Source organism: Mesoplodon densirostris, chromosome 1 (genome assembly GCF_025265405.1).
Source record: "Mesoplodon densirostris isolate mMesDen1 chromosome 1, mMesDen1 primary haplotype, whole genome shotgun sequence".
NCBI classification, from domain to species: domain Eukaryota; kingdom Metazoa; phylum Chordata; class Mammalia; order Artiodactyla; family Ziphiidae; genus Mesoplodon; species Mesoplodon densirostris.
In genome coordinates, this window is record NC_082661.1 from 223,156,633 (window position 1) to 223,168,690 (window position 12,058).

Genomic DNA, 12,058 nt, shown 5'->3' on the forward strand with positions numbered 1-12,058 from the left:
AGGCACTGTTAGCTTTTGAGGCACAGGATCCAAACTTAGAACGGTGCACGAAGTTTGCAGCAGCCGTTCAAAATGCAATCCAGTGCTACTGTGTCATCAATGACGAGAAAAAAAGAACTACTATCCAGACATCACCGGATCGCTTTTTCAAGAGGGTAGATAGAATTGAATCCAGCAAGGAACCAGAACCTGTGGCCTCAGTGTCAGGCGTGAGTGACATTGCCGCTTGCCCTCTGTCTCCTGTTGCTGACGATCCTTCAGCTCTACCATCTCCCACCTCCTCTCCCTCCTTCAGTCATAACTCTTCTTGCCTGTTCACTGGATGCCAACCCCTGATGCCAGCTGTTGTACTGTACTACTGTATTTTTCAAGGTACTGTAAGATTAAAAATGTTTTCTTTTTTGTGTGTGTTTGTTGGTTTTTTTATGTATTATTTGTGTGAAAAGTATTATAAACCTATTACAGTACCGTACTATATAGCCGATTGTGTTACTTGGGTACCTAGGCTAACTATTGGACTTACGAACAAATTGGACTTACAAACGTGCTCCTGGAACAGTACCCATTTGTATGTAGGGGACTTACTGTACCAGAAGGTGTTGATGCAGAAAGGATGGAGTTGATGAGTTCCAGCTGGGACAGGTTTAGACCTGCTGAGTTGGGGAGGGGAGAGAGTTAGACATCAATCGGCAACCAGGATGTCCATGGTTAAGCCTCAGGAGAGAAATGTGAACCAAGCCAACCTAATCAGAAAGCACCCACACACAGGTGATAACTGCAGCCAGGGGAGTGACTGAGGTTGCACAGAGAGTGTGCAAAATCAAAAGGAAGAGTGCTTAGGGTAGAACCCCAAGGAACACCGATATTTAAAGAATGAGCAAAAGACAGTGAAATTGAAAAGAAGCAGCCAGAGAGGTAAGAAAACCGAACCAAGGTAGACACAGCTGTGGGCAAAGAGAGAATGTGTTTCAAGCAGTATGTGTTCAACTCTGTCAAAATTAACACAGAGGTAAAGCCTGAGAATCTCTCATTGTATTTAGCAATAAGAAGGTCTGCGTGACGTCCTATAGAGCCATTTTAAGGAAGCATTGGGGACAGAGCCATACCGCAATGTGCTGAGGAGTGTCTGGAAGGTGAGAAAATGGAATAGACTTCATACATGTCCACCACCCAGTTATATAAAGAAAGTAAGGCACGAAGACCATGGGATATTCAAGGGATTCATAGCACAGGGGCCACGCTAAGGCAGCACCTGCCTAAAACCAGCACAATGGAGAAGAACTGAGGATTCGAAATAGGCACCTCTGTTCTCCCAGTCAAATTTCGGCACCTGGTGACTTCTGCCAAAGACTTCTTTGTGCCTCAGTTTCTGGGGAAACTGCTATGTCCCGATTCTCTCCCAACACTGTTTGGAGTATCGAATGTCAATGATCAGGAAATAACATTGCAAGGTTGAAAAATAGCTTGGGAAGGAATTAATAGTCTTGTTTTAGAGCTAGACCTGACCATTGCAGAGACACCTCCAGCAGGAAAAATTGTAAAAATAATTGTTTTTTCTTGTGGTACTGAAACAAAAGAAATCTCAGCAGAAAATACCTTCCTGCTTTAAATGATTGTACTGTTCCCAGTGGCTTCAGGAAACTAGCATCACTTCTACTCTGACACCGAGGCACTTGGATGACATATGAGGTGCTAAGATTTTTGGAAAATAAACCAGCCCCTCCGTGGGATGCTATTCTTCGGTATATGTGGAGCAACATATGGAGAGAGAGCCTGGGTTTTGAAGTCTAGTCACTCTGGACTGGAATCCTCACTCCGCCACTTCTGAGCTATGACTCTGAGGGAGGTATTCAACCTCGCTGAGACTGGGTTTCCTCACGGAAATACCTAGAGTACTTACCCTGTGAGATTAAGAGGCTTCACGGGATGGTATATAAGAAGGTACTGGGCACAATGCCTGGCACATGATAAGTACTCCATACATGTTAACTATCACTGCTCTTAGGATAGGACCTGCTCCCTCTGCTGCAGTGAAGGTCCTACCTGAACATTTACTTAAATGGCATTCATCCCAAGATTAGGGGCAGAGCCAGTGTCTAGACATTCTCAACAGATGTGTAGGTGAAGTAACCAAAGAATATACATGAATTCTGAGATCCCTGCTCCTAAAGAAAACTGCAGAGCATCATGATTTGATATTCAAACTCAAGTACCTGGTATCATCAGTAGGGTGCATCCCCTAACAGAAGGGTCCATGTGTTTTCTAGCATATGTGTTCAATATTCATTTAAAGCAGGATCTGTTACCCAACTCAGAATCGTCTTACTGATTTTACCTCTCGTTTGAAGTTTGGACTAACTTCTCTTTCCCTGTCCCTGAAGAGACACATCCCTGACTTATCATAGGCAGACCAAAGTGGCTCCTGTTCTCTTACCTGCTTCCCAACTAATAAGGTCAGCTGAATGTGGAGGACCCTGGATTCTTTTGGCTTGCAAAACCCATACAGAGGTCCTGAGGTAAATCTAAATTTAAAAGCACAATTACATCAATTTCTACAAGTATAACATGGATTTCCAATCATTCACATTTCAGTATTGATGTAAAATTTGGACAAAAATAATAAAACAAAGCCAACTCCTAAATATAGCCTCAGAAGTTACAGAGGTCCTGAGGTAAATCTAAATTTAAAAGCACAATTACATCAATTTCTACAAGTATAATATGGATTTCCAATCATTCACATTTCAGTATTGATGTAAAATTTGGACAAAAATAATAAAACAAAGCCAACTCCTAAATATAGCCTCAGAAGTCCTCTGGGAGGACCTAAGGTTTACATTTTCAGGAGTTCACATTTTTCAGGAGTTTATTACTAGTGTTTGATGAAAGGGAAGGGGCAAATGGTAAAAGCCTTTCTCAAGATGAGAGTCACCACTGAAACTAACACTGAAACCACAGTCACTGGACTGATGTATTTCTCACTGAACTTTTTATTTCATTAATCCTTGCTGTCTTTTTATAGCCCTGCTTTCCTCAAAGTTGAGTAACCCTAAGGTGCTCAGGCCTCCAGTGAACGACAATTTTGTTAAGGGTAGTTAAGCTATTGTTAGGCTATATCAACTAATACAGTATTATAATATAATAACTATGCACTGAGCATATAGTTTGAGCCAGGCATGATGCTAAGTATTTTACATGCATTGTCTTTTGTGTTATTTATTTTTTTAAGTAATACAGGTAATGGGAAAAAACAGATTATTTGTTTGAGTTACTACATGTAATACACATAGTAGTAAATATAGAAGTGCCTAAAATACAGCGATACTCAGTAATTATTAGTATTGTTCTTATATTTTCATTCACAACCATCCTATGAGTAAGGTTCATTTTTTCAATTCACAGATGTGAAAACTGAGGATTAAAGAGATTAATAAGTCATTTGCCTGTGATTCCCAGCTAATAAGTGATTAGAATTTCAGCCCAGGTCTGTTTAAACCCCAAGGACAATTTGTTAACCATTATGTTGTATTCCTACTACAGTTAGAGACCTAAGAAGCCCATTGAATATACCGATGACAAGTGTATTATTTTTGAATACGTTCAAAAATAGAACTAAAACAGAACTAAAGTCTTAGAAGCCTTATCAATGCTCACTTGGTTTTTTTATTTCTCTAACTATTTAGTTAAGTATAAAAAAAGTCAAGGTATTAAATATTTGGACTTCAAAGGCATAATACTACTTTTCAGGTTAACACCTTTGATCTAGATTCACAGATTTTTGTTTTTGTTCTCCTTAACCTTCAGGCCAAGAAAAACAACAGAGGACCTTTGGAAGGAGACAGAAACCAAATTAAACAAGGCTCCATTCTGAAGATTTTCTATGTTCCCACATCCCATCATCACAAAGGTAATTCAGTGATAGTTTCATTTCTTTATAAAATAAACCTCAAGGCTCGGCAAACCCATTTGGCTCCTGAAACAGACAACTGGGAATAGTTTGAGAATAAATTAATTAGTTTCAATTACAAACAGGAATCCTACCATCATCTGAAGCTGGAAATGGGAACACTCTCTGAAAACTACAAGTTTCTTAGGTTGTCTAGAGTTTAGTAACATTCTTTTTTTTTAATAAATTGCATTGTAAATGATCTTCATATTAACTGTGTGCACTTAGTAATATGGACAGTCCCTTGAGGACATGCCACTCTGAATCCAAATAGCTGGCAAACTCTTGTTACCAATCACATCAGGCTACCCTCATTATGGAGTTGCTTTTCTTTTCCCTGAGGAATGCCATTCCTTCTCAACTTTAGGCCTGTTTTCCATGCCTATTTATATTCCTATTTTCCTCCCCCGACCTCTACTACCACCAAAAGAAATTTAACATAGAGGTTTCAAGTGTATATTGAATTTAAAGAAAAAACTCTTAAACTGCAGTCATAGTTGAGAAGCAATGGGTTTTTATGATGGGGAAATGAAGTCCCTGACCATCAACATCTCCCAGTGTGGGCATCACCTGGAAACAGAGAGATGGTGTGAACCATGGAAAGCATAGAAGCTGAAAATCTCCCACCCAGCTACTCTACTTTGAATATCTCTAGAGAGAAATAAAGATCTATCTCAATTAAGGGGAAAAGTTTATCACTCCCTCTCCTGGTAACTGTGTGAGAGCTCAACTCCCATCTAGCAGCAATGAGATTCTAAGAGTTAGTAATTCTGTTAGTTAGTACCTCTGTGAGGGTTAGTAATTCTGTTAAAGTAATCTGCTCACCTACTCTTCCCTCCTTGCTTCAACTCATTCCCTAGCACTGATGCACAGTCCTCTTTCTCCAGTGTAGTGCAGTCAGCAATGCAGCTGCTTCACAGGCATGAAAAAGGAGGACTTACAGGATTAAGAGGAACAAACTATTATGTATAAAATAAGTCACAAGGATGTATTGTACAGCACAGGAAATACAGTCAATATTCTATAATAACTATAAATGGAGTATAATCTTTAAAAGTTGTGAATCACTGTATTGTACACCTGTAACTTATATAATACTGCACATCAAATATACGTCAATTAAAAAAGAAAAAACACGTAAAAAAAAAAAAAAAAGGATTATCTGCCAGATTATCTGCCAGAGAGAAGATGGCACAATTTTTTTTTAAAAAAAGGAGGACTTACATTCTAAACTGCCTGAAGAGAGAGTGAATTCATTGGCAGAATTCTTCTAGAGTAAAAGTGAGAACAGGACTGAAAAATTTAACACTAGACATGGGTGTTTCTCCCATTACCTGCAGTCTATCCATAGAAGAAAGAAGAAGCTGATTAATATGCCTTTCTCCAGGAAAACTTGTGAAACTCAGAATTAGGAAAACTATTGTTGCCAAAATATTTTCTCCAAGAAAAATTCATTATATAAGAAAGAATTAAAGAAATTTTCATTCTATAAAAGAGAATTCATGTAACCCACAAGAAAATCCATCTTGTGATTAATAGCACAGACACATTTGGCACAAGCAGATGTTCATCCAGTAAGTATTTTAAAAACTAAAACAAACAAGCAGAATCCTCCAGAATGAGAATTGACTGACTTGTAACTCCTCCACAAGGTGTTTCCCAGAAGCCTCCCACAGAACATGGCTCCCAAAAGTATTTGTTTGGCAATTAATCGCACACAGCCTAGTGATACGTCTTGCAATATTTCTTTCAGTGATTACTTAACTACTGCAGTTTTGCCTTGCATACTTTTCACAAGTTTCCACCTTATTTCTTAATTAGATTATAAGCTCTCTGAGGACAAGGACCTGTTATCGTCATTGTAGTTTCTGTAGTCTTAATACTGTTCGCTTAACATGACTAAGCAATGGAGCTACAAAAGCGATTGATGATTTGTAACATCTACCCATAGATCAAAATCTGAGATTAACAGTTGCCCTGGCTAGGGAGAGTATGATTGTCTAAACTATAATTCAAAAAATCCACTATAGGATTTAGGATTGCCTGAGGTTTTACCACTTACTGTGTGATTTTGGTCAAGTACTGAATCTCTCAGCATCACATATTTCTCATGTGTAAAATTAAGTTAATAATGGTATCTGCATCACAGGATTGTTGTGATTTTGAAATGCGTTAATACAGATAAAGTGGTTAAGAGTTATGTCGCACAGGAAAAAACCAATAAATCCTAGATATAATTATTTATGTTATGTACAAAAGGGTCCATGTGACTCCTAGGGTAGTGGGTAAAGATGCAAGTTTGGGAGTTAGAGACGGAAAGAATGAAGGGTATTTGCTCATATGGATCCCAATCACCCCTGGCACGAAAGCAAACTAAGCTCTGACATCACAGTCAAATGAATTAGGAGTGTCTCTCATTTTCCTAAAACCTTTTGGAAACAATGATCACACTGTACACAGTCAACTTAAATGTGAGTGATAAAATATATCAAAATAGATCCATTGTCTTGAAGGAAAAGCCACCGGAGACCTAAGCACAACCTGGCCCTTCGGTCCAGCCCTTCCTGTCAGGTTCTCACCTGAACAAGCAGGTTGGAAGGCATTCCCAGAAGATTTACCCGCCCATTTCTCAGAATATAAAGGAAAAAAAAAAAAAAAGAAGAAGGAGAGAGATGCTCTCTCTCTCCTCCATCCATGATCAGTGCTTCCCAGAACCTCCCTCATCTAATGCACCATTAACCCCCAGCCCAAGAAAAAGTACACTAAGCAACAACAAGCTATGCATACAACATGTATGTAATGACCACACAAACTTCTGTTTGCTATAGACCGCTAGCCTGGCCATCCATTGAAATAAGCCAAGAGTTACCTCACTGCCGCTGCCTCTGGCATCCTTGGGCCATAAACTAATGAAAGGAAAGATCTAACAATAGTTAAATGACTGACTGCTACAGGCAAAAGACTGAAGTAGAAAATATCTACCTTTGGGGCTGTTGCCTACTCTTCAGCCACGGCTGCTCTTCCAGAAGAAGGCAGAGCTTTTATGTACCTCCTGACGGCCTCCAGGATCAAGCAATCATTACATCTCCTACAAACCACTGCAGTTTCCTCCTCAGCTCCTGTCTCGACCCACTCTGACACATTCCACACTCTCATGCAGGTGAATTTTCCAAAAACACAAGTCTGATTCCATTCCACTTTCTCTGAAATTCTTTAATCAGACATATCGTTCTATCGTGTATTATAGTTACGTGTGCACAGGTCATACGTCTACCTATTAACTGTAAAGTCATGTGAGGGCTCAAATTGCCTTACTCATATTAAACCATCTTCACTCATTCATTCAAAAATATATATAATGAATACATGTTATATACCAGGCACTACACTAGCCCCTAGAGAGATGAGTCAGATCAGTCCCTTCAATCTGTTCAAAATCATATGGGTGTGTGTGTTGGGGTTGAGAAGAAGCCATATAAACAGAAATTTATAATACGTATAAAATTATGTCCATATTATAATTGCAATATATAATATGTTATGATTTCACAGGCACCAATTAGTATAGGGTCATATAAAAAGGGGCTCCTACTAAACCCCTGAGCAGGCTAAGAAAGGCTTCTTGGAAGAAGTAATGTCTAAACTGATACCTAAAACATAAGCACACATATATGGCAAACCAGGAACTACCGGCAGTCCATGAAGACTGGAATAACAGCAAAGAATAAAGCTTGAGAAATATACAGGAACCAGATCATAAAAAGGCTTAAGCCACATTAAAGTGTTTAAAGTTTATCTTGAAGGCATTTAGTTGTTTTAATAAAATGAGCAATATGATTAGATTTGTACTTTTAAGGGGCCACTCTAATCAGAGTATCGTAGTTATTTGAAATATTTGTTGAACACATGAATCACATGTCGTTAGCATAATAAAATAAAAATCACATGTCGTTAGCATAATAAAAAATTTCAAGAATTCAAAAAGACAGCAAATCAGTGGTGGTTGTGATGCCCCAGAAAGGTTTTATGGAGTTTAGCTGGGTTTTTTCAAATTTAAGATTTTGATAGGGCAATTCAAGGAAAAAAAGGACATTGCAGTTGGAAACAGGAAGGGTGCAAGGAAGATAATGAGGTAGAAAAGTGGTTGAGTAGAAGTATAAGTGATTTCTTTCATAGAAGAATGAATAATTTAATTTAGTGAGTGCTAGGTCTGGGCAGGCAGGTTAACGTCTCAGGGTCAACCTTGCGGTGCAGAGCCTTAAATGCCAGGCTTCAGATTTAGACCTCACCAGCCAAGAGACAGTTCATGGCGGAGATCTGAAAAAAGAGAGGCATACTCCAAGTATTGCTTTAGGAAGATTGAAGGTGAATTGAAAGGGATGTAAAAGCAAGGTTCAGGCAACCTCTGAAAGAAAAAAAGAAGATGCGCTGCAGGATAGGTATCAAATGAAAAAATAAAGTTAAGGAGAGAGAAGCAAAAGTCTAAGGTTGAGTGATGGTGGGAAACAAAGGTTGCCTCGCATGCCAACCTGCCACACCCACACCCACATCTCCATCACCCCCACTAAGCCTCCTCAGGAGACTGAGTTATTTAAATGGAGGCATTTCCTGCAGCTTAGTGTGATAATTTAGAGGTGAGGTGTTCTGAAGGAGAAATGAAGAGAAAAGACCACTTGGAGAATGAGAAAGGAACATCTGAACAAACAAAAGGTGGCACTGAGCCCATTCTTAAATCCCCTAAATTAATCACCCAGGGTATTCACTCAGCTGGGGCTTCCCTTTGTATTTTAGAAACTCCCTGAGATAGAGCAGACTTCCACTCAGTCATGGGCCCCACAGACCCCTTTAGATAAAAGAACTCCCTCCTCTCACTTGTTTGGGTTGCTTCTTCTACCTGTTCTTTGTACCCTCAGAAACCATAAGAAGCAAAACAGTAAACTCAATTATTCTATTGTTTCCAGTTTGAACTCAGGTCACTTTGATATCCCAAAGCAACAAGTTCTTTTAATAGTACTTAAGGACACTGAAAAAAATATTAGAAGACCTTCCAAAATTGTCTAAATTTTTAGTACAGTAGTCCTATTACATGGGAAAAGCTGACCTAAGCCCTCATCCAAAGGAACGATGTCTTCTGTAAACAGACCTCATAGAAGATTCAATAAATCCCTGGCCCAAAGAAATTAATTCTATCTTTTCAACCTTCTTCAAAGTCAGAAAATCAAGCTTTTCACACATATTATTATTCTACTTTGCTGCAGGTAAGGAAACTAAAATTGCATTCTTTAAGGTATGGAGATATTAACAGCCCTAAATTTTCCTCCAAACTGGATGACTTCCTACTGGAGCAGACATAAATGTCAGCAAATTAATAGATTCTTCTGGAATGGCATTTCATTCGACATCATTTAACTGATGATTGGTGTTTTCATTAGGACTTTTTAGAACATCCAACAGATGTTCGCTAGGTCTGATTAAGTGATAAGTTTTCCACGGCTTCCCTTTATTTCCAAAGTAACTATGGGCTTCTTCCCATCTCTTTTTGATGCCCACAGAGGCCATAATCAGGGTAGTTAAATATGCAAACAGAAGAATGAGAAACAAGGTGTCAACATACTTATAATTTACCTATTGAGGTGTCCTACTTACTCATAAACTGGGACTCATACTGCTAATAAACTTAAGCAATTTTCCTAAATTATTTAGGTATATTTTCCGGTGTCTTTGCCAAGGCGTGGCTCAGCGGTCTTTTGTTCCTTTATAAGTCATCGACACCTCCAGACATTGCGTGGCTCAGAGGTCTTTTGTCCCTTTATAATTCATCAGCACCTCCAGACATTGCAAGATAAGGAGATAATTTAAGTCAAAACAATGTGTGGGCTACAGATACGCAGCTGCAAGTCAAGTCCTCAAGCTTCTTTCTAAGCATTTGACCGCCCCTACTCCTACCTAGAAATGCTTTAGTCAGGTCAGCTGTTTCCCCCACTTGAAGAGACTGCAACTAGACAGAAAATACTTAGGAAGTTGTTTGCTTTATTTTCTAAAATATCAGTATAACATGGGGTCATTTCAGTTTTTCCAATGTGTCATTTCTTAGACATTGAACCAACTGTAATGCCATGCCAGAACTCGATCTATAGATGTTTACTAAGGAACATGCATAAGAGGACCACAAAACCCTTCTAGATCAAAGGGAGGTCACTTTGATCCCTCATGGCATCAGAGCCTTATACTTCTTGAACACTGCATGTTTTAAATGAGGTAAGATATTTCTAACAAAAAGAAATATGCCAGGGCTTCCCTGGTGGCGCAGTGGTTGAGAGTCCGCCTGCCGATGCAGGGGATGCGGGTTCGTGCCCCGGTCCGGGAAGATCCCACATGCCGCGGAGCGGCTGGGCCCGTGAGCCATGCCCGCTGAGCCTGCGCGTCCGGAGCCTGTGCTCCGCAACCGGAGAGGCCACAACAGTGAGAGGCCCGCGTACCGCAAAAAAAAAAAAAAAAAAAAAGCCAAACTATAATGTTATTAGCAAGGAATTTATCTGATTAAAGTTTCCCTAACTATAATCTACGGTCAAATACATCGGGAAATGCTAGATTTCCAAGAGTGGAGTATAGTATGCAACATTTCCCAAGCATCTTGGACCACAAAAACCTTTTGTAACACAAACTAATATCACGCAGAAGTGACAAACAATACGGAAAATACTGAACACTGCCATTCATCATCAGTTGTCACTGGAACCAGAGCAGAAGGAAAAAAAAATCAAAGCACTGAGTAAACAGAGTTTTTAAAAGTAGAGAGAAGTTTGGGGGAGGATGCCCAAAGCACACTTCGCTTACTTCACAATTTTAAGAAATAATCATAGAATATTTATGACGGAAATAACGAAGAATCTATAATATCATCCTTTTTGAAGTTTACCAGCAGGTATGGTCTTAATTGCTCCTAGGTAACTCATGGTGACCCTTAAATTTTAGGAATTACCAAATGCCTGTATAATACTGTGAATATGTCCTAAGATAGGTTTGTTTGTTCGTTTTTGAATGAATGAATGAACATTCGAATCAAACCCTTGACCTGACAGATGACTAAAAACTATGGCTTTAAACCCAGTTCGACCCACCGACTGAATGCTTGATCTTGGTCTCAGGGTCCCCCCCACCTCGGCCTCCCTATCTCTATATAGTAGGCCCTTCAGCCCCAAATGCCTCGGATAACGTACACCGGAAAGACAGAACTACATTACATCTCGACAGCAGTCGTTACCCACCGAGCTACTGTTAACGAGGGTGGCCTGTGAGCCAGTGTCTCTGCCGGGAAGACTTCAGGACGCCATTCCTATCTTAAACGCATCTCCTAAGATGCTTCCCGCTCTCATCTACTTCATAAACTTTTGCATAAAATCTTACAACCACAAGCGTCTGAAGACTCAGTTCATCGGGCGTAAAACTGCAATTTCTGGCTCCCTCGTCACCGCCAGCACTTTAACCCCGGCCAGAAAGCCAGGTCTAGTGAAAAGCAGGACCCGCCTCACACTGGAGAAACGTAACGAAATTCTTTCTCCAGCACTTTCCCCCATTAAACAGCGTTCCTGGGCAAATGGACGTCTCCGGACACCCCGGCGGGGAAGAGCGGCCGGGCCCGCGCCCTACCTGGTTGAAGTGCAGCTGCCCGGGCTCGGGGTCGCCCTCCACAGGGGCGGCTCCCAGCTGCTCCAACAAGCGCCCGAGCTGCGCCGCCGACAGGCTCAGGTTCGCGCCGAACACGCTCAGCACATCCTCGCTGAAGGCGAGCGCGGGCCCCGCCGCCTCCCCTCCGAGGCCGGCGGCCGCCAGGAGCAAGAGCCCAGCCACCGCCCGGCCCGGGGCCATCCTGGCCGCGGCTGCCCCTCGCAGGCCCGAAACGGACTGGAGTGCACAGGGAAGCGCCGGGCGCCCCCGCGTCGGTGCCCAAGGGCGCGGGTCAGGCGTCGGCGCCGGTCCGAGTCAGCGGTGGCGCGGGGCGCCCTTGGTCCTCCGCCGCCTTCGAAAGAGCAGCAGCCCGCGACCTGCCGGGCATTGAAGTGGCGGTGCCGCCGGGGGTGGGGAGCGATAGACAGAGCGGGCCCCCGGGCC

General features: G+C 41.3%; 1 protein-coding gene across 1 annotated transcript in view; it reads right to left on the minus strand.

The window, feature by feature from the left end:
- SLC39A8 (solute carrier family 39 member 8) overlaps positions 1-11,830 on the minus strand; it is a 73,117-nt gene extending 61,287 nt beyond the window's left edge. Inside the window, exon 1 of the mRNA XM_060095052.1 lies at positions 11,597-11,830. Within this exon, the coding sequence (XP_059951035.1) occupies positions 11,597-11,815 (219 nt within the window). The 5' untranslated portion in view covers positions 11,816-11,830. The remainder of the gene's footprint in view (positions 1-11,596) is intronic.
- Between the last annotated feature and the right edge of the window lie 228 nt (positions 11,831-12,058).